This window comes from Erythrolamprus reginae, chromosome 3 (assembly GCF_031021105.1).
Source record: "Erythrolamprus reginae isolate rEryReg1 chromosome 3, rEryReg1.hap1, whole genome shotgun sequence".
Classification (NCBI taxonomy): Eukaryota; Metazoa; Chordata; class Lepidosauria; order Squamata; family Dipsadidae; genus Erythrolamprus; species Erythrolamprus reginae.
Genome location: NC_091952.1, coordinates 208,230,712 through 208,254,225, shown reverse-complemented (window position 1 = coordinate 208,254,225; position 23,514 = coordinate 208,230,712). Strand labels below are relative to the sequence as shown.

At 37.8% G+C, this 23,514-nt stretch overlaps 1 protein-coding gene across 1 annotated transcript in view; it reads right to left on the bottom strand.

The window, feature by feature from the left end:
- LOC139165466 (chloride channel protein C-like) overlaps nt 1–23,514 on the bottom strand; it is a 68,347-nt gene that overhangs the window by 4,907 nt on the left and 39,926 nt on the right. The window contains exon 14 of the mRNA XM_070748641.1: nt 13,049–13,228. Within this exon, the coding sequence (XP_070604742.1) occupies nt 13,049–13,228 (180 nt within the window). The remainder of the gene's footprint in view (nt 1–13,048; nt 13,229–23,514) is intronic.

The window sequence follows — 23,514 nt, the reverse complement described above, 5'->3', positions numbered from 1 at the left end:
TTCCCCTGAAAGATGGGAAGCTTAAGAGCGAAATATATTTTTCATATTTATCTCAATTATCATTTTTAACAGACTTGCTAATACTGAGATAGATAGATAGATAGGGAGGGAGAGAGAGAGAGAGAGAGAGAGAGATTCTGACAATTAGTTTAATACAATAATGTATATTTAAAACAGATAATAATGAACACTATTTAGGGTTATAATTTATTATATCTGAACAAGTAAATATCTTTAAACTTTAGTGGTTGTTTATTCACTAATAGTGGTGTTTTTATAGAGTTAAAATGCATGATCCATTGAGTACAATGATAAACAACACAAACATTGGTTTATCACAGTGCTTCTCAAATAGTGGGGCAGGCCCCCCTGGAGGGGGGCAAAGCAATGCCAGGAGATTCATGACCCCAGGAAATGTCCTTTTTTTTGCCACAGGGAGTAGCGGCTTTTTGCATCAAACAATAGCACACAGCACAGAGCAGGAGATACAAAGTGCAGATAGCAAACCTTTAAGGGACACCATGGAAAAATATTTAACAGGGATGAAAGAAAAGGAGGAGAGAGACGGAGATAATGAGACAAATGTAAGTCTCCCAAAAGCTAAGAAATATGAAATATGATGAGGCCTATGTAGCATTTGGCTTCACTGTGACTACAGTGGGGGATGAGGAAAGACCTGTATTTACTGTGTCTAAAAATGTTGGCAGCAGACAGCATGAATCCAAATAAATTAAGGTATCACTTAAAACACATTACACCCCAATCATGCTGATAAGCCATATGAGGTTTTTTTTTCAGTGAAAACATGTCAAATATTGCAAACAATAGTCCCAGGGGGGTGCAAAATGTTTACTTCTTCCGGGGGGGGGCGTAACAGAAAATAATTGAGAAGCACTGGTTAGCATAAGCCTTTGGCTAGCAAATTCAAAATTATTCAGCATTGGTCTAAAATAATCCCAGCAGGGCATCACAGAGGAGTTGGACTTTGAGGAGGAGATCTCTGTAATAAAAAAGACACATGTACACCTTGAAAAAAAAGATTTAGAATACAAGAAAAAAATGAGTGTCCATTGTTTGACTTAGACTCACTGAAGTCACACTTCAGAAATATAACAAGCTTATTCTTTGATGTTACATATATCCAGGGGTAGACAGACAGGACGGGGTGGAACGCAGTTCCACCGGTGGAAATGAAGCTGTGTGCCCAGCTCCAGCTGACTAACACCCCCTCCCATCCTCCTCCTCTTCCTCGGAAAACGGCAGGGAGACCACCACTGGCAGGAGTTGCAGGGGCCCTTTTCCTCCTGCCTCTTTACTCAACAGCTGTTCAGCACCCATTTGCCTAGCTACCCAGCCTGAGGCAGGGGGTGACCCAGGAAGGAGAGCGCGCAAAAAGCGAAGCAAATTGTCACCCCAGAGAGTGACACTGGTGATGTTGTAAGTCGAGGTCTTAACAGTTCATTTGAACAATGATGATCGTTCAAGCTATTCCCACCTGGTCACATGGCCAGCAAGCCACACCCATAAAATAAGTGACACCCACAATGTAGCAGGTTAAAATTTTGGCTGCCCATTATTGCATATATCCTTCCTATCACATCTTCAGGTTTTTATAACAACAGCCTGAACATGTTTCGCTATATTTTCACGTTAACGGAAAGTTGTAGAGATCAGATATTGAACTGGAAATTGTTCCTCTGTTCTTTATTTATTTAGAAAGTAAAAAAAAAATCTCTTTAGGAAAAAGTATATTTTACAAAATAGCATGGCAAAGTGTTTCAGCATTTTCATTTCATGGTATAGCCTTTACAAAATAAACATCAGATACCCAATTAGAATAGCACCCTATTACTTCCAACTCTTGCATTAGATAATAACTTTAAGCTTGGGAAATGTTTTTTGTGTCAACCCTTGCGAAAAAAAATCCATTTATCTGTTGCACATTACAATGATAGAAAATTTAAGAGATTGTTTCAAACCAGCTACAAAATATATACATAGTAAGAATTTTTCTGCACAACAACATTATGGCACAATAATGACTCCATAGTGTCATCCCCAAACCCCCCAACACTTTACCCTTAAATTATCTACAGTTGACCTATCCAGATTCCTAAGAGGTCAATAAGGAGCGAGTACAAGTGCACTAGAGTGCCTTCCGTCCCCTGTCCTATCGCTCTCCTATATCTCCTATTCCTTTCTTCTATTCCTATATCTCTTCTTCTATTCTTTCATTGATATGTTCTATCGCTATATCTTTTTTTCTATTCTTTCATAGATATATTTTACTATGAGTATCTCCTCTATAACCTTGATCATGTATTTTACTACGTGTGTATATATATATATACCCACTAAACCTCTCATTGTGTATTGGAATAAATAAATAAATAAATAAATAAATAAATAAATAAATAAATAAATAAATAAATAAATAAATAAATAAATAAATAAATAAATAAATAAAGTTTGTATGTCTAATAAAAATGTCCAATTCACACCAATTTACTGGTTACCCAGATGCTAATAATACTGCAATAACCAGTAACTAGTTCAACTGTGGTCCCTCATATGATATCTTTTCCCTCAATTCCTGGCAAATAGATGGGGAAGAAATGGAGGTAGTGACGGATTTTATTTTCCTGGGCTTCAAGATTACTGCACATGGGAACTACAACCAAGAAATTAAAGGACAGTTGCTCCTGGGGAGGAAAACTATGGCAAAGTTAGACAGCATACTAAAAGCAGATACATCACTCTGCCAACAAAAGTATGCATAGTCAAAGCTATGGTTTCCCCTAAATGAATGAAATAAATGAATAAATAAATTCATAAATGAAGCAGTAGGATGAGCTTAAATGGACTCCAGACCATAGTTCCCTCTAAGCTGAGCAGTGAGCAATCGCTCACTTAAAAATCATCATCAACTCAGAGTTTTCCAAACCTACCCAGAAGCCGAGAGGGAAAGAGTGAGAGGGAAGGAGAGAGAGAGGAAGAGAGGAAGAGAGAGAAACAGATAGAAAAAAGAGAGGAAGGAAAAGAGAAAGAAAAAGAATGGGAGTAAGGAAGAGAGAAAGAAAATCAAAATCTAGTTTGAAACTAGCTCAACTATTTCAGTGGCATTTTGATATTGATAGAGTTGCCCTATTATGAGCTCACTGTTATAGACACACAGTACAGTATTTTATTTTGAAATTCTCTGAGGCAAAACAGGGTGGGTTTTTTATTTGTTTGTTTGTTTGTTTATTATTTCTGTGCCGCCCAGTCCCAAAGGGACTGCCGCTCAGACACTATACTTTTCCGCCCACTCCCAAAAAGAATTAGAGGGAACACTGCTCCAGACGATGGTAGAGAACAGGAAGGCCTAGAGGAACATTGTTCATGAGGTAGCAATGGGTCAGACACGACTTCGCAACTAACAACAACAAGAAAAATGTTTTCCCCAGTTGCAATGTATGGTTGTCAAAGTTGGACCATAAGGAAGGCTGAGCGTCAAAGAATTGAGACCTTTGCCAGTGATGACATCCAAAAAAATTCCCTACTGGTTCTGTGGGTGTGGCTTGGTGGGTATGGTTTGGTCATGTGACTGGGAGGACATGGCCAACTTGATTGATCTCACCCTTAGGAAATTTCTCCTTAGTCCAACTCACAATAAAATAGCACAATAAAACAGTACTGTTTCAATATTTAAAACAGAATAAGATAACAGAGAGGGAAAGGATCTTGAGGTCTTCTAGTCCAGCCCCCTGCTTGGGCTGGATTGTGCTACAAAAGATAGCATATATTCCAAAGCTTTGCTTTAAATACAAAATCTTGGTATTGTTAATTATGACCCAAATCTATTCATAATATACTTAAATCGTTGATGCAATAAATTATATGTAGACATAAGAATACAATAAATTTGAAAGTTCTTACCAGATTTTTTTTTTCTGTACTCAGCAATTGAAACAATTCAGAGAAGATATTGTGAGATTACATTCAACAAATGAAAAATGCATGCATAATTATTTATTTGGTTTTGATTTGTTCATCTGTTTTTCTTTAGAAGAGATATTATGCAGAAAGCAATTCCATCAATATTTATGAGATGTTAGTTATTTATATAAGAGGTTCAGAATGGTCAGACATCTTCCCCTTGTTAACTTTAGTTAATTGCAAAATTATTGTACTATTTAAGTTACTAATCATGAGTATCTCTCTTTTTCCTAAAATATTGTGAAGATCAATAACAGTTTCTGAAGGAAGAAAAAAATTATGGGATCATCCAACACTAATGTAACAAGAACTGTGACCTACATATCAACTCTATTTTCGTTTTTTCTCAAGAAGCACATATCCAAAGCGTTCATTTACAGTTCTGAAACAAATTGGCCTCATATCATTTTGGCTTAGTAAATTTTTAATTCTCTTTGTCAATGAAAAGAAATCACTAAAAATCAGCCAGTAAATATATAGACATAAATAAGTTATTTCTGTCTCGAAGGATAATGCAGCTTTAAGTTTTCAACTTTGTCATATTTTCTAAACTATAATGTCTTCAATTTACTTTTAATTATGCAACATGCACTTTACTGGATGGAAAGCATGTTTTAGCTAAACAATGTAGTTTGGTTTTAGTATTCCCATGGATCATTGTAAAAATGTTTCTCACAGCAATAGTGTCATTATTTTTACTAAATACAGCTGCTCGGCCATCACTAATACAGATTATTTTTAAAAAACTGATTTATCTACTGAGGAATTAGTTCAAGACTATGGTTACAATTGGATAATCTTTAAACCATCAAGTTCTATCTCTGTCATATTTTTGGTCCTTCTCTCTCACCTCCTTCCTAGTTTTAATTCTCTGTTGCAACTGAGTAGGTATGTGTAGAAGGATTTCTCCAAACAAAGAAAGCAAACTGTGATCACATGAAGTTTTACTGTTTTGGTATTATATAGAAGATTAAGATTAAGATTTAAGATTTATTAGATTTGTATGCTGCCCCTCTCCGAAGAGTCGGGACAGCTCACAACAACAACAATACAACACACAGAGTACAAATCCAATATTAGATAAAAAATGAAATTTAGATATCGATGTAGTTATGATTAAATGGTAAGTATTAGCACCAGATCAGGTAAAGATTAAAAATTAATTCTAGACAGTAATGTGCTGTTACTGGCACATGGGGGGGGGAATGGAACACGCAGTGGGAATAGTAAGTTTATGCACTATTTATTGAATACTTAATAGTTTTTTATTGTCCTATCTTCTCTAGTACCTTTGTATGATCTTAATTACTTTTAAAATAGGAAATAATTAAATAGTTTTACCCATAATCGCTTTAATCATTTCAATCATTATCTAGAACTGAACTTTTATAGCTATTAAAGAAAATTGAGCTGCTTGCCTAATCTTATCATACTGAACCTTGTGGGTTCAGTACAAAACCTTAAGATGTTACTGTGCTCCTCAACAAATAATGCTGTCTATCATTTGTCCTTTTTCTGGCTATTCAAATAATTTGACTTAATCAGCTGAAAAGAGTCCAAGGACCTATTTGAAAAATTATCTCGCTTGGTAAGCCACTCCCACCCAGTCACATAACCTTTAAGCTACCCCCAGTCACATGATTGTCAAGCCACTCCCACCTGGTCACATGGCCATTAAGCCACACCCACAAAATAAGCCTCAAACTAAGTGTGGCAGTAAGAATTTTGGCAGCCCATCACTGGACTATAAGATTCACTGGAGTATAAGACGAACTATAGTTTTTGGGCAGGAAAATAAGAAAAAGGCTGATTGGGGGTAGGATGGCCTCCCTGAATACTCTCAATCAGATGTTTCCAGAGGTGAAATTTAGCAACAGGTTCATTGGATGTGAGCTCTGCACCTTGCTTTTTCAGCCTGTGAAACCTCCATTTCAGAGGCAATTTTCCAGTCTCTAAAACCTCTTAAAGGTTTCAGAGGCTGGAAAAAAAGCCTCTGAAATGGAGGTTTCACAGGTTGTTTTCAGCCTCTGAAACCCCCATTTGAGAGGCTAGACAGGGTTACATTTGGTGTATAAGACACAGTCAAATTTTCACCCTCTTTTAGGTGGGAAAAGGTGCATCTTATACTACCAAAAAATATGATAAATATTGTTTATTTAGCTTCAAGAAACTTCACAGTCTTTTCCCTCATTGCTCATGTGTTCTTTTCCTGCTGTATAATTTCTCTGGATAGAATACACAATTTTTTTCATTGCCAAATCTGTAGTGTAAAAACTTCAAGAACGTTGCTGGAATTCACACATTAGAAATTTGATACCATATATTTTGTAAAGCAACACCGATTCTGCAAAGAAAACTAAACCTGCAAATATTTTTTATAATAATGAACTATGACAAATACCTGGAAATAATGAATGAACAAATCCAGTAATTATTGTAATAACACTTCAAGGTTTGATTTAAGAAAAATAGCCAGGAGAAGAGAAGGATTCTAAAATGCTTGTTTATTTCACTTTTAAAAGAATAAACAACATCACTTGCCATAAATGATGTTGTTTTACTAGTATAAATCCATCCCTTATAAATTAAATGAATGAATGAATGAATGAACGAACAAACAAACAAACAAACAAACAAATAAATACCAGAATTGGAAATAGAAATGTCTGGTATTTTGCAAATGCCAATGTATAGAATTTTTTTTCTGTTTTGCAAAATTGTTAGCCCGTATACCAATTTTTATTAGCCAGGATAAGGGCCCCCAAAGCAGGGAAAATGAGAATTTGCTTAAATAATAAAAATTATAAAATTGTGGCTAAAGTGACAGTCATATTTCATAGCCAGCTATTTAATATGGTTTCCAATGAATTTTATTTTGCTTTGTAAATGTTATTGCAAAAACTACTGAATAAATGTAAAATGTTTTCTTCTATTGAAAGGCAATCACAAACATAATTTCCTGTTGAGTTCCAATACTGAAGAGACAGGAGATTGGTGGAGTGACTTCATCTCTTTATTCGATTACAGGGAGTAACTTCCATCAGCCGTATACAAAAATAGGGAGCCAATTCAGAAGGGAACCAATCAGAATCTTCCTACTTTACTTTGCTGTCGGACTGGAGTGAAAACTTCCCAACTTCTTCAGGACATAGGTTGGTAAAATACTGTATACAGTTCAATGGAAGTAATATAATCATGATAAGCAAATGGGTTCTATGGTTCCAAGGAAACTTTTTCATATCTAAGAATATAGGCAGTAATCACATACATCTTACTAGGATTGTTAGCAGACCAAACAATAGTGGCTAAATTTGTCTAATTTATCTTCAATAAATCACTAGCAATGTGCTATGTCCTTGCTTCAAACGCTCTACTATCCCCCTGGTGTCAAGAAACCCTCCATCAAGGAACTGAATGACTTCAGACCGGTTGCTCTGACATCTGTAGTTATTAAAACCTTTGAAAGGCTAGTGCTGGTTCCAGACACAGACTTCAAAAGAATTAGAATTGCAGAAAAAACAGTTGCTACCAACTTGCCTTCCATTGAGGGCCTGTATACTGCACAAGTCAAAAAGAAGGCTGTGAAAATATCTAGAGACCCCTCATATCCTGGGTTTAAATTGTTTCAACTTCTACCCTCAAAACGATGCTATAGGGCACTGCATACCAGAACAACTAGATACAAGGACATTTTTTCCCAAATACCATCACTTTGCTAAACAACTAATTTCCACACTACTATCAAATTGTGTAAGAGTTCCTGAATTTGAATGGATAGAATAGAATATAATTCTTTACTAGCCGTGTGATTGGACACACAAGGAATTTATATTTGGTGCATATGATCTCAGTATACATTAAAAAAAAAACACATTCATCAAGAATCATAAGATACCACTTAGTGATAGTCATAGGTTACTAATAGGCAATCAAATCATACTAAGAAACAAATAAAACAATATAAATTGTAAAGATACAGGCAACATGGTTATAGTCATTAGTGGGAAAAGATAGGAAGGATGAGAAGAAGAATAGTAATACAGTCTTATAAAAGTATGGCACACACACGCCATACGCGCGCACTCGTTTTGGCACGCAAGGACAAAATGGTTCGCCATCACTGATATAGGGTGTATAAATATAAAATCCAAATAGCTGAACTCTCTACCATTATAGAAATTAGAATGCTATGGAAAATTTAACAGGGAAAGAATGAGACAATCATTTTGGCTCAATTATTTATTAACATCAGTTCTTGTTTTATTTCAGCAGACAGCTGGGAAATAAATGAGTGGGTTAAGCTTATTTAATGTAACATATTCAACCTGGTTCAGACTCTATAGTTTACTAACTATTGGAAGTGTACGCTCTGTAATTTTTCAGACACGTCTTAATAACATTTAATGGAGGCAACAATTAGACAAAAGTCAAAACATTTTAAGAATGTCAGCTGGCCTCTTCAGACATTGAGTTTGAACCAAACTAGGTTTACTGAACTTGTCTCATTCAGATCAATCTGCCGCACGAATCCCAGCGACCAGTTAGGTCCCACAGAGTTGGCCTTCTCCAGGTCCCGTCAACTAAACAATGTCGTTTGGCGGGACCCAGGGGAAGAGCCTTCTCTGTGGTGGCCCCGACCCTCTGGAACCAACTCCCCCCAGAGATTAGAATAGCCCCCACCCTCCTTGCCTTTCGTAAGCTCCTTAAAACCCACCTCTGTTGTCAGGCATGGGGGAACTGAGATATTCTTTCCCCCTAGGCTTCTACAATTTATGCATGGTATGTTTGTATGTATGACTGGTTTTTATAACAAGGGTTTTTAGCTGTTTTACTATTGGATTGTCACATGCTGTTTTTACCACTGTTGTTAGCCGCCCCGAGTCCACGGAGAAGGGTGGCATACAAATAAATCAATGGGAATTAAGTTCATGTCAACCCATGTCTATGCAGAAGTAATAATGTGATTTTATAAAATATGAATGCAAAACTTTGGCATATGTACAAAGAGTAAAGTAACTTCATCAATATATTATGCATGATATACAGTAGATATGTTCAAAAATGATATATAACGTGTATAAATTTGATAGCTTGAATTTAAATCAAATAGTTCTAAGTTTAATGAATAATTTTTTATTTGCTTAAAACGTTCAAATGATATGAATAATTTGATCTTTTTTTCTACCGCCTTCAAGTTGGAATATTTAAAGTGATATCTAATTGTAATAATATCTAATTGTTTTAAACTTTTGTATTCCCCAATACTATGGATCAGTATAATTCCAATCCATTCTACTTTCTCTTTTACAAGGTACATTTTCTCTGTCACAGATTTATGTCCACATAAATTCATTGCTGTGCTTTGGGTCAGCTCATATTTCCCATACATCCATAGCAATGCAAAACTTTCCTCAAAAGCTGTTATTCTCTCAACTTCCTAAAGGACCGTGCATGATAATTTGATCTGCCACATCTAAAGCAGCACCTTTTCAACTCTGAAAGTGTAAAGAAAGTATGTGTGACTTACATTGGCCTAAGGAGCATGATAGACCATGTGTACTATGTCTAAAAGTGGGTTTAAGGAACTTAAGCAATTGATTCTATTCTTTAAAATCCTCCTATTAAAAAAATGCAAAAGGGAAGGGCTAAAATGTCTGGACCCACCTACACTAGTGGGTCAAAGGCAGCTCTGGAACACATTTTTGGCAGCTTTGATGTAAAGCATTTTTATTTTTAAAGAGGAAAAGAGAAGACGAAAGCCCATGAAGTGGCTATGATGACTTCATCCATTTTCAGAATGGAAACTAATTTTTTTCCCCTGGGGACCCAGAGCTTGAGTTTCATCCTACTATGTTTAATATATGCTTCATCTTACTTAACTTAATCCTGCCATGGATGTGCTGGGGGAAAAAAACAACAATGCCTAAAAATGTTTTATTTTGCATTAAAATTCCTCTGCAAGCAATTGTAGTGTTTACCAAGATAAATTAACTTCCATCCATATAGCAATCACAGTATCAGCATTGTTCTACCAACATCAAATATTCGATTGGGGGCAGGGGGCAAAATCCTAGATCCCTGATTGGTTTAAAAGTGACCTGAATCGAAAGTGTTATAGCTATTTTGTATTTCTACAAGTGGAGGCAGGCAAAATCGGTGTGCTATAATACGTTTTAAATGATTTACAATAGACAAGATAACAGCACATTTCTCCTCTACAGTAACCTCAGATCAGAACTGGCCTAGAGCTAATTAAGGCTTCAGATACTGAAGAAGAAGAGCTGTGGTGTGTAAGAGTATGCAAACTTTTTCCCCCAGGGGAAAGTTGAGTATTTTGGGCATGAAAGTAAGATGATAAGACACCTTAAGTACTTGCAGGCCAACGAGTAGCAATTGGGCGAGTCATGTCAATGCTAATTTTCTGACAGGGAAAGACATCTTAATTTTTTTTTTAATTAGATTTGTATGCCGCCCCTCTCCGAAGACTCGGGGCGGCTCACAACAATAGTAAAAGACCAGAATAGTAAAACAAATCTAATATTAAAAGAAATATAAAACCCCAATAGTTAAAAAACCATACAACACATATTTACCAATCATAAAATATAAGAGCCTGAGGGAGGTGTCTCAGTTCCCCCATGTCTGGCAATATAGGTGGGTCTTCAGTAATTTGCGAAAGACAAGGAGGGTGGGGGCCATTCTGATCTCCGGGGGGAGTTGATTCCAGAGGGCCGGGGCCACCACAGAAAAGGCTCTTCCCTTGGGGCCCGCCAGATGACATTGTTTAGTCAACAGGACCTGGAGAAGGCCAACTCTGTGGGACCTTATCGGCCGCTGGGATTCATGCGGTAGAAGGCGGTTCTGAAGGTATTCTGGTCCAATGCCATGTAGGGCTTTAAAGGTCATTACCAACACTTTGAATTGTGACCAGAAACTGATCGGCAGCCAGTGCAGGCCACGGAGTGTTGTAGAAACGTAGGCGAATCTAGGAAGCCCCACGATAGCTCTCGCGGCCGCATTCTGCACGATCTGAAGTTTCCGAACACTTTTCAAAGGTAGTCCCATGTAGAGAGCATTGCAGTAATTTAGGTAATAAGGGCATGAGCGACTGTGAGCAATGACTCCCTGTCCAAATAGGGCCGCAATTGGTGCACCAGGCAGATCTGGGCAACCACCCTCCTCGCCACAGCTGAAAGATGGTGTTCCAATGTTAGCTGTGGATCAAGGAGGACGCCCAAGTTATGAACCCTCTCTGAGGGGGTCAGTAATTCCCCCCCCAGAGTAATGGGTGGACAGATGGAATTGTCCTTGGTAGGCAAAACCCACAGCCACTCCTTCTTGTCTGGTTGTTTGGTTGTCTGCAGAAGTAGATGTCCCATATGCAGTTATATTTGGTTGATATTTGGATAACCACCCTCTTCTAGATATGCTTCATTTTCACCGTGAGATCATTAGACTCTCCTAATAAGGAATCTGCTTATGTAGAAATGCCCTAAAATTATCATTTTTTATATGAATTCCTGATAACCATGAGCATTGGGGATGTAGTGGTAAAAGAAATAGACGATCAATTTCTATAAATTATGTACTTGACTGATAAGTTGGATCATCAGGCACAAATATATAATGGTGGCATTTGTGCAAAGACAAGTGGTGAACAATGAAAATCAACTATAGCACACAAACTTTTTTGTGATCCTTTCCTACAACAAAATCCACAAGTACAGTATTGCCATTTTTCTTCATTTTTCTTAAAGTATATCTGTTTAATTCTTGCAGCCATACTGGGACTAGCCATCCTAACTATTCAGACTTTCCTTTGCTGGCTGTTTGTTTGTTTATTATATTTGTCAAACAAGTATAGAATTATAGTTTGTATTAACATAACAAAGTATAAGGAAGTGATAAAAAGGATTATAGGACAGAAGGACAGGGATGGTAGGCACAATAGTGCGCTTTTGCAAGCCCTTTACAGACCTCTTAGAAAAGGGGAGACGTCAACAGAAGATAATTTAAGGTTGAAGATTTTGGAGTTAGAGTCAGGAAGTGAGTTCCAGGCATGGATCATTATGTTGCTGAAGTGTTTTCTGCAGTCAAGTTTGGAGCGATTTACATTTAGTTTGTATCTATTACTCTTATGTTGTTGAAGGTGAAGTAGACACTAACAGGAAGGACGTTATGGTATATGATCTTATGAACGACAGTTAAATCAGTTCGGAGATGACGTAGTTGTAAATTATCTACCGTAACTGTAGTATTCAAAGTCTAGAGGAGTAAGGTTTCAAGAGGAGGCGTGAAGGACTCTTCTTGTGAAGTATTTCTAGACTCTCTCAATTGTGTCAATGCCAGTTTGAATGTTGATATACTGTGTCTTTTTAAAAAATGGACTTGGATAAAAATAAGAAGGGTGGCTGCTGATTTCCTCTCCTTTCAGTTTTACTTCAGCTATGAGACATTTGACTACATAAATGTTTCTGTCTTTTTCTGGAATGCCTTCAAGTTCCTAAGATTTTATTCTGTTTCTAATGTCATATTGCGCAGTAATTCAGAGTAAGGTGGGGAGGGGGTCTCTTTATTCCCCAGGGCACCAGAGGGCCGGACGAGGAACAATGGTTGGAAGCTGACCAAGGAGAGATTCAACCTGGAAATAAGGAAGAACTTCCTGACGGTCAGAGCGATCAACCAATGGAACTGCCTGCCAGGGGAGGTGGTGAACTCCCCAACTCTGGACACCTTCAAGAGGAGATTGGACTTCCATTTGGCTGGGGTGCTGTAGGGTTTCCTGCTCAGGCAGGGGGTTGGACTCGATGACCTAACGGTCCCTTTCAACTCTATTAATAAATAAATAAATAAATAAATAAATAAGATTTTATTCTGTTTCTAATGTCATATTGCGCAGTAATTCAGAGTAACCCACAAAAACCCCTAGGTGTCCAATATTGAATAAAGCTATATACACTGTTGTTTCAAGAGCACACAGTTGTAGATTGCAGGTATATTCATAATATACTGTGTTAAATTCTAAACACTGACCCGAGGGGCTACTTTCAGGAGAAATGTAGTGTCTTACCTTGTAATTGTTCCCAGAAACACATTGGGCTGGTCTGGTTTAGATTTGTAAACCACTGGGAATCCACTATGGCTGGTGCTGGCAAGGACATGAGCCAAGAAAGCAATGTTTTCCTTTAAATTGAGGACCCTGACGTGAAGTTTCATGACATCTTTGGCAGCAAACAATTCCAGATTTAACCTGAAGAATACAAAGCAGACAGGCATAATTTCTTTAGTAAATAAGAAACCAGGCATGCAATACCATTTTAGCATTTGATGATTTTATAGTATAACTTCAAACTAAAATTAGTTTTATTTATGAGTATTTTGTTTAGAGCATAATTACCCAATAAAGGAGTGATCATGCATAGCCTTCTTACCTATGAGTAAAATCCATGATAAATTCAACCAGATGCAAGTCATGGGTTTTTTTACTAGAAGACAAGCACCTTTCATCAATTTTTTTTTTTTAGCTTTTTGTTTTAACATCCTAACTGAAAATGAAAAGCTTAGGAAATTACATTCAGTTAACAAGATGTTCTTAGAGTGGAAAAGTATGATAAAAAGATAAATAAATCTTAATTTTATAATAATAGAATAATGATTAAATATGGATGAGACAATTTAATATCCTACTTGTTTCAGCAACCTATGAGGATAGTTGGTGATCTTAAAAACCATCAACAACTGCTTACACAATGAATAACAAGAAAACATTTATGTGCTGTGTTGGTTTTATTTAGAATCTTTTAACAACGTAATACATTTTTATAGAGTTTTCATGGACTAAGAAGATATAAAAATTCCATATTCAATTTGAAATTATGGAAAAAAGAATAATTTCGGATAATGAAACTGAGTTGGGACAGCTGATGGGACGGTGGGACAAGGTAAGACGATATATGACGAGCAGAATCCGAGACCAAGCTACAAGAAATAAATTGGAATCACTCTATAATATGTAAACAGATATATTGCTCTTGGGTTAAGTGGACTATACAAGCAACACACCCAATTTGGTGGTGGGGAATGTGTGTGTGTCTGGGTGGTGGGCACAATTCACTATGCACTGTTTTATGTTGTGTGATATGAAATTTGTTAAAAATCAATAAAAAATTTTTTTTTAAAAAAGAAGATATAAAAATTGAGATAAAATCTGCTGACCCTAGAAGGGAGTTGATTATTACAATGAAGCAACTCAATTTAGTCATACTCAGGTGGGTTCCTACTGTGCTGTACAGTACAGGTGCTTCAGTAGCAGCTCACTGATGATGCAATTTAGGCGTGACGGCTCCAAAGCCATCTTTCCCAGGCCGTGTGTGCCACCATAATTTTTTTGGTAGTGTTTTGGCTTGAAATGTCCTTCTGCACATGTGTAGAATCAGCACTTTCTTCCTGGTTTGGATGGCTTCTCAGCTGTGTTTTGGTTTGAAATGTCCTTCTACACATACGCAGAAGTAGAATCGCATTGGTAGCGAAAGGTAAGTGGAACCCACCCCTCGTCATACTTAAGATATTTGGAATTGAGTATGTCTAGTTTAATGAAAAGAAGGATTAGGGATGACATGATAGCAGTGTTCCAATATCTAAGGGGTTGCCACAAAGAAGAGGAGGTCAACCTATTCTCCAAAGCACCTGAAGGCAGGACAAAAAGCAATGGATGTAAACTAATCAAAGAGAGAAGCAAGCTAGAGCTAAGGAGAAATTTCCCAAGTTAGAATCATTAATCAGTGGAATAACTTTCCTCCAGAAGTGGACATTTTAAAGAAAAGATTAGACAACCATTTATCTGAAATAGTATGGGGTTTCCTACCTGAGCAGAGGATTGGACTAGAAGACCTTCAAGATCCCCTACATCTCTGTTATTCTGTATTTTTTCTATACTGTATTGTTTTGTTTCAAAGATTTTATTTTAGAAAAAGAAATATTTTGTCTCAGCTTGATCTATAATGAAATATCTTAAACTAGAATTATAACAACTAGGTGCAAGGATCCCGGCATTCAAAGTACCGTAAATAAAAAATCAGGAATGTTAATGAATAGCAAGGAGCAAGAATGAGGGAGCATCCAGAGACAGTATGTATTTCAGAGGTGTTTAATTCATCAGTTGGAAATACATTTTCGCTATATCTTCACTCTTCTGTTTTATGTGTTGTTGAGTGGTATGATCTCCACAATTTAATGCCTGAAGATTTTGGAACATTACACAAATCTAGGAAGTGCAGAAGAGATGACCCACATACAAATTTGAATTTTATGGGACAAGATGTCAAGTTTCCAGGTAGCATCCAAATTAAATCAGGGTCCAAGTCAGGGTACTGTGGAGACAGAATGGCATCAAGTCTATCGCTGGCAAACTACGATAAGGCTGATATGATATTCTGGAGGTACCAAACCAACAACTGATTACGTGACATTCCACAAATACCACCTTTCCTAAAAACAGACTTCCTCCTTGATCAACCCTGGAGAAAAGAGATACCCCAAAACTGCACATAGGCAATGGACTTTAAAGCAACAACATGAATTGATCAGACTATCCACGATTGACCTCTCCAGATTCCTAAGGGGCGTACATAAGCGCACTAGAGTGCCTTCCGTCCCCTGTCCTATAGTCTCTCATATATCTTATATTTCTTCTCTACTATATCTCTATAAGCTTCATTGTATATTATTGTGTATTGGACAAAATAAATAAATAAATAATAAAATAAATAATAATACATCAGTTTTCTGTATCATTTTGCTGCCATCTCATGGATATCCAGATGCTTGCAGCCCACATATGTAATACTGATCTAAACCTATGAGAACATTCCTTTGAAATAATTTTTTTTAATAGAATACATAGCCATGAGGATCAGTACAAAACAGACAGTTTAATTCATTCATAGGTTTTACTGTGCTTTGTGTTCTAACTCAAGATATTCACTTCATTTGGTGGGAATGTTTATCTGTTATTTAGCTAGAGATTTTCATCAGAAAAACATTGGATTTTAGTTTACTTTCTTGTAAACCATTTTTTATTATGTTGAGTAACTATTAAACCTTATATAAATATATTTCATGAGTTTATTTTGGAGATTGCTTTATTTTCATGGTAATTGCCCATTTCATTTGGTTAGCTCAGCAGTGTTTGGATTTTGACTTATATACAACACTGTAGGTTTGCCTGTTATTATTAACTGGACCCATGATTAATCTTATTGGTTGTTTACGATGTATGATTTTTTTGCAGTTGTTAAGTGCATCTAGTTTTGATTTGAAAAAAAGTAATTAATGCTACCACTTATAAAGTTATGTTTCATATTCACATTTTGACTCTTTACATTGTTGAATGTTTTTATTTTATTTTGGTGCTCCATTTAATAACTAAATAAAAAAACTAAAAAAAGACTCAGTCCCCCTTTATATCTGATTTTTTTCTTTCAAAAAGAGGGAAGGGTTCTAGCAATGTCAGGTGATAATTCTGTCCGGTTATATAAAAAGAAAGGTGATTTGATTGTTCAGTTACATAAACGGGTGGGAACTTAAATTTGAAATATATTTCACTTAATTTAATACTTGTGCCACTTGATCCTCCACAGAAGATTTTAAAAGTTACCGTATTTTTCAGAGTATAATAATAATAATTAAATAATAATAATTTATTAGATTTGTATGCCGCCCCTCTCCAAAGACTCAGGGCGGCTCACAACAATAATAAAAAACAATATTATAGCGAAACAAATCTAATATTAACCCTATCATATTTAAAAACCAAACAACACATACATACCAAACATAAAATATAAAGAGCCTGGGGGAAAGGTGTCTCAACTCCCCCATGCCTGGTGGTATAGGTGGGTCTTGTGTAGTTTACGAAAGACAAGGAGGGTGGGGGCAGTTCTAATCTCCAGGTGGAGTTGATTTCAGAGGGCTGAGGCCAGACAGAGAAGGCTCTTCCCCTGGGGTCCGCCAAACAACATTGTTTAGTCGACGAGACCTGGAAAAGGCCAAATCTGTAGGACCTTATCGGTCGCTGGGATTCGTGCGGTAGCAGGCGGTTCCAGAGGTATTCTGGTCCAATGCCCTGTAGGGCTTTAAAGGTCATTACCAACACTTTGAATTGTGACCGGAAACTGATCGGCAGCCAATGCAGACCACGGAGTGTTGTAGAAATGTGGGCAAATCTGGGAAGCCCCACGATGGCTCTCACGGCCACGTTCTGCATGATCTGAAGTTTCCGAACACTTTTCAAAGGTAGACCCATGTAGAGAGTGTTGCAGTCATCGAACCTCGAGGTGATGAGGGCATGAGCGACTGTGAGCAATGACTCCCTGTCCAAATAGGGCCGCTACTGGTGCACCAGCCGAACCTGGGCAAACGCCCTCCTCGCCACAGCCAAAAGATGACGTTCCAATGTCAGCTGTAGATTGAGGAGGACGCCCAAGTTGTGAACCCTCTCTGAGGGGGTCAGTAGTTCCCCCCCCCAGGGTGATGGACAGACAGATAGAATTGTCCTTGGGAGGCAAGACCCACAGCCACTCCGTCCTGTCTGGGTTGAGTTTGAGTTTGTTGACACCCATCCAGGTCCCAACAGCCTCCAGGCACCGGCACATCACTATAAGATGCACCTTATACATTGGGGGAGGAAAAAATCTGCCTAGTCTGGTCAGCTTCAACACATTATCCCCTGGTCAGGGCTTAGAAAACTTTAATTGGAGCAAGTAGCAATGAAAAAAAAGCCTACAAGTTGTTAAGAGCTAGGAAGAACTTTAATAATATTTAGATTCATATTTTTCATTACATCATACAATCTATTATTTACTGCTCCTCAGTCAACGACAGAGCATCAGCCAAAGAATTCACATATATTCATATTCCAAACCCTTAAGTGTTCAACTTTATATAGATTTATCCATAAAACTATTTTATAACTAAAGGGACATCACAGATTTACTAATCTCTGCTCACTGTCGACCAGTTATTCCTCTTAGATTAACCAACCAACATTAAACTCAATATTAGCACAAATAAATCCACAATTTAGGTCTATTCACTTTGTCATACACTTTCTCTAAATTAAAATACAATAAAAAAAATTTTTTGCAATTCTATTTTTCAATGATTTCAAGTAATTTATGGTTAAAACACATTCAGAACTGAACTTTTTTTAATAGATAGTCACCAAATAATTATCATTTCTATTCATTCCTGGATGCCCAATAACTTCTTTTTAGCTCGGTAATTTTAATATGTTCTTTTATTCCATTCTCACCCATCCATTCATCCTCTCTAATACAAGGATTTTTCCCTGGATCCCATTCATCCAGAATGTTGCATAATTTTCATAAATTCACTCGGAATAAGGCTGAATAACTGGGCAAAACAGACATATCTAGTGACATTGTAAATAATGAATTAAGAAAGGCTCAACAGTCAACCATAAACCAGAAAAATGAGACATGATCTAATCAAAAACATGTTAAAGCACCATAACAAATATAAAAGCTATCTCAATTATTCATGAGTAATTAAAATATAGCAACAAGACAGTGATGATCAGAGGTTAAATCAGTTCCCAACCTTTTTTTTGGCCATGCCCCACCTAAGCATTTCTAAAATCATCACACACACACACACGGTGACACATAATTTTTACTATTCAAAAAGTAAACTTCTACTCATGCGGAGGAAGTCTAAAAGGCCACTAACTTGGTTTAAAGAAGGTACCAGGTACTAGTTGGGGTCTTTGGCCTGCCACACTTTATAGTAGTTTAATGTGCATTCTTTACTGTAGGATTTTGGGTGGGGAAATTGCATGAGAGCTGTCTGTATGTAACCATAACAAGGTCATTCTTTGTCTTTGCTAGCAGCGGGCCACCATTCCCAGTGCTAATGGAATGGACCATGAACATGGGAGCACAGAAGCAGAATCTCGTGGGATGACGTGCATGTGCAAGTTCTGGGGGGGTTGCTTCTGTGCATGCGCAAAAGCAAAAAGGCCCAGAAACCTGCAAGTAAGACAGCTGCCGCTCATCCCGCTGTGCCACTCATGGCAGCTCTGCTGCAAGTGGCTCCTCCATTCACCCTCTCCCATCCACTCGTCCAGTTCCCCTCGCTGCTCATGGCGGCTCCGTCACGAGTGACAGCGCAGCTCCATCTGCTATCAGGCCACAAGTGGCCTGCCAGCTCCACCATGCCACTGCCTGACTGTGAGCCCTTACCTTGAGTGCTCTGCTATCATGCCAAATAGATGGGCCATGACGCGTGGCCTGTTTGGTTCTCTCCCATGCTGCAGACATCTCTCGGCATGGCGATGGCACCCTGAGCTGCTGCTCCCAAGGGCCATGACTCACTTGGAGCGCCATCGCCACGCCGAGAGATGCCTGCAGCACACGAAAGCAGAAAGCAGGCCACACACAAAAACTCCAGTATTTTTTACCAGAATGCACTGCTTGCATGTGCATGGTGCATGCATGCATGCCCAGTGGCAATGGAGTGAGGCTACGTTCCAACATGTGGCCCATCCCTGGTCTTTGCACTCCTGCACCTGCATGAAGGAGATTCGTGGATTCTTGCCAGGGTGGCAATTGAAAATTTGTCAATGTGTTGAATTTAGGGGTGTGGGGACAAGGGCTTGAAATTTCAACTGGGTGGAGAAACCCTGGGGACCTCAGATTTGGGTTTCTCCCAGATGTGCCAACATGGCTCTGTTAATAAATTGGAACTTTGAGGAATACTTTGCTTCAGACTCTGATTTAATTGTCAGTGCTATTTGGAACCCTGACACAAGGTTCTAATTGCCCCCATTAAAAACCAAATTGTCTCCCTGTAGGGCGTGGGAACGCTTAGCACTTGGGGAGGTCATTCCACAATCTAAGTCTCTGAGAAATAGTATTATCTGAACCTCTCCAGCATTCCCATTATGCCAGTAGATATGGAATAGGATTCTGACTGCTAATGTTAAAGATCTGACGGAAAAGAGAAAGAAAAGGAATCACCTTGTTATTATTCCTAAAATATAACAGATCTTTGCATTTATAAATAGACCTCAATTTTTTTAAAAAGCCAGCTTCATCAATGTCTACAGCATCACAGAGGGATGATCTGATTATTTTTAAGTAGAAAACCTCAGTAATTTCTTTTGTCTGCCAGCTGGTGACTAGATATTGGAACAGGCGTAACTAATTAATAAAGTGTCCCATCCAGTAACTGGATTCACTGTGTCTACCACCTGCAAACTACCACATCTGAGATCAATGAATTTTCTTTCTGGTACATAGAAAGTATTCAACCTCTGTTTTTCTCTCTCAGCAGGAAGTTTCTGCACATTATCTATAATAGCCCAAAAAAGAAAGGAGGATACATAAGCAGTCCATAAGCCTCAAACAAAATATATGAACTCCATATGGTGCTCTCTTGAGCTTTGTTCTGCAAAGTGTATGAACGTGGAAGAGATTTTATTTCATGAAGCTTATCAGAAATAGGAAAATTAGAAGTCAGTACGGTAGAGGGAGTGTTTTAATACAACACAAACACCCATAAAGAATAACAATTTTGCTACAGCATCTGTTGAGGTTTTGCTGGTGTACTGTTCAAGTACTAAGAAATAATGTTCTTGGTCCTATATTACTAGATCGGATAAAAAGTAGACATGAAACCCCACAGCAGAAGAAAAGAAGATACAGGGCCATGATGGCAAACCTATGGCACGCATGGCCAAAGTGGCACATGAAGTCATGTCGCCCAGCCTGTGCAGTCTTGCCTGTTCATCTTCTGGGTTTCTGGTTCACATGCAACAATCAGCTGTCCTTCACACATACAGCAGTGCCAAAAAACAGTGCATGCATGTGTTGTGGTTAGCTCTGGACCAGCTCCTGCCCCAAGGACTGTGGATGTGGGGGAGACATCCACATGCTGCAGGCCTGTTTTGCGGTGGAATCTGCTGATGAAGGCTCCTCTGACCAAGAAGACATGAGTGACAGGGAGGAGGAGAGTGTGGCAGACAGCTCAGAAGGAGATCAATTATCTAGCTCCTCCTTGGATTCAGAACAAGAGTTAATGATACAGCCACGCAAGCGGAGAGCGATGCATAGGCAACAACAACTGAGAGATTATTATCAAAGAAAATGAGGCCACCTGTGGTTGGGTGGGGCTGTGGTAATTAGTGAGGCTGCTATAAATAGCAGCCTGTGGGTTTGGCCATTGTGAAGGACTATCTGATCGTTGTGTTTCATGACTGCTTTACTGACTTTGACCTTTTGTGTGCTGATTTTTCCCCGTTTTGAAACTAAACCAGAGCAAAGTGTGTTTCAGTTTGTGAAAGAAGGACTGTGAATTGCCTCACAGCTGCAAGCTAAGTATCACAGAACTGATAAAGGACTTGTACAAATTACCAGTTTGTTTGGAGACGAGTGCTCTTTGCTATACAAAAAGAGGGCTTGGTTTAAGTGAATTTTCATTATAAAGAACATTGTTTTGAATTTTCAAACGTGTGTTTGTCTGAAATTTGTACCTGTGAATTTTTTGGAGGATTCTACCAGAGAGCCTGACAGAACAGCATGTGTATTTTTGGGTGCGCATATATGCCAGAACCCAGAAGTTCAGCTTTCCCAGAATGTGATCCCTTAACATGGAACAGTGCCGAAAACCGGCCAGCGCATGCACACGAACCAGTTGATTGTCAGGCACACATGCATGCTAGAATTTGGCTTTTCCCAAGCATGGCCCCAACAAGCGCGCATGTACTCGGTGCCAAAAAGGGTCATCATCACTAATATACAGCTTAATATATGTGAAGACAGATAGATCAGGAGATCCCAAAATAAAGGTAGTCAGGGCTTCAGCAAATGAGCTGAAGAAATTAATTAATTAATTAAATAAATAAGTTAAATAAGTATAAAATGAAACAGTGATGCTAATCTTTGTGCAATTTCTTTTATCATTCATTTCAGTTATATGTACATATATGTATACTGCTATATGCTCCTGATAATATTCCATGATGGAAAAGTTGAGAAAAATTCCATTATGTTACTGATATTAAATTGCCTTATAAAATGTTCTCTTGATCTGGAGAATGTAGTTATTAATAACTTTAACAAACACGTAAGATGTGGTATTTAAAAAAACACGTTGTTAACTTGAGTTGTACATTGCTCTTCGATAAAGATTCATAGGGAAATTCATTTTTATATAAGAATCCTCAAAATTTAAAAGTGAGCAATATGATTGTTCAACAAGCAATTTCTGGGATTTACTATATCACAACTAAAATATGGGTATTTTGACAGCCATTTCTTAGGTCTTATTTTTTTATTTTTGATCTCATGAGATCGCCAAATTGTACATCTTCATGCCTCACATCTACACACTTCTCTCAAACTCACTGGGGGGAAAAATACCCATGTCACCATAGAAAAATTGGAATTATTTATTTATTTATTTATTAGATTTTTATGCCGCCCTTCTCCTTAGACTCAGGGCGGCTTACAACATGTTAGCAATAGCACTTTTTTAACAGAGCTAGGCTATTGCCCCCACAATCCGGGTCCTCATTTTACCCACCTCAGAAGGATGGAAGGCTGAGTCAACCTTGAGCTGGTGATGAGATTTGAACCGCTGACCTTCAGATCTACAAGTCAGCTTCAGTGGCCTGCAGTACAGCACTCTACCTGCTGCGCCACCCCGGCTCATTATTTTATTATTATTTCAGATATAATTTATATTGAACTTCTAGGTGACAGATTCCCACCTAAAATTACACTAATTCCATCAGTTAAAAATATGCATACATTCCAATTTTCCAAGTCCATATTAGAGTTGTGGAAGAGGAAATTTGAAAAGCTCAAGTATGCATTAAAAATCAACTATTTAATATAATGTCATTGTGTTTTTATTTAAAACAATGTGCAATGGCTACAGCATGCTCAGAACTCTTGGCTTCAGTTTTATCAGCTCATCAGCTTTGTATGGTACGGCAGGCAGAAATCTCCAGTGAAAGCTTTGACAGAAGTAATATTAAACTAGAACAGACTAAGCATCAGACTTACTCAAATCTTTTTAACTGACCTTATCACATTAAAGTGCTAGATGTAAGATATTTTCTTTTGAAGTGTTCAGGGGTTTATAAAAGCAAGAAGTTCTGCCAAGTTATGGATGTGCTCAAGAACTCTTGCCCTTATTAAAAAGCACTCCCTGGCACCTAGCAACTCTTAGCATTCCAGCCTACTAGTTTATAACTAGAAATGCAACATAAGTAGAAGTCAAAGAGCACCCTTCTTACTTATATTTGTCTCAATCGGCCAAAATCTGAAACATAAAAGCCTATATAATCAGAAATAAATGTTTGCACATAGAAGTGAATAACTCCACTATGCAATAAGAAAAACAGTCTTTTTTGTTCGTTGTTTATTAATGGAAAGCATACTCAACATTTGAGACTTTCAATCTGGGGAATCAGTCAAACTTTGCTGAAAAGAAACTATGATGAATGCATTG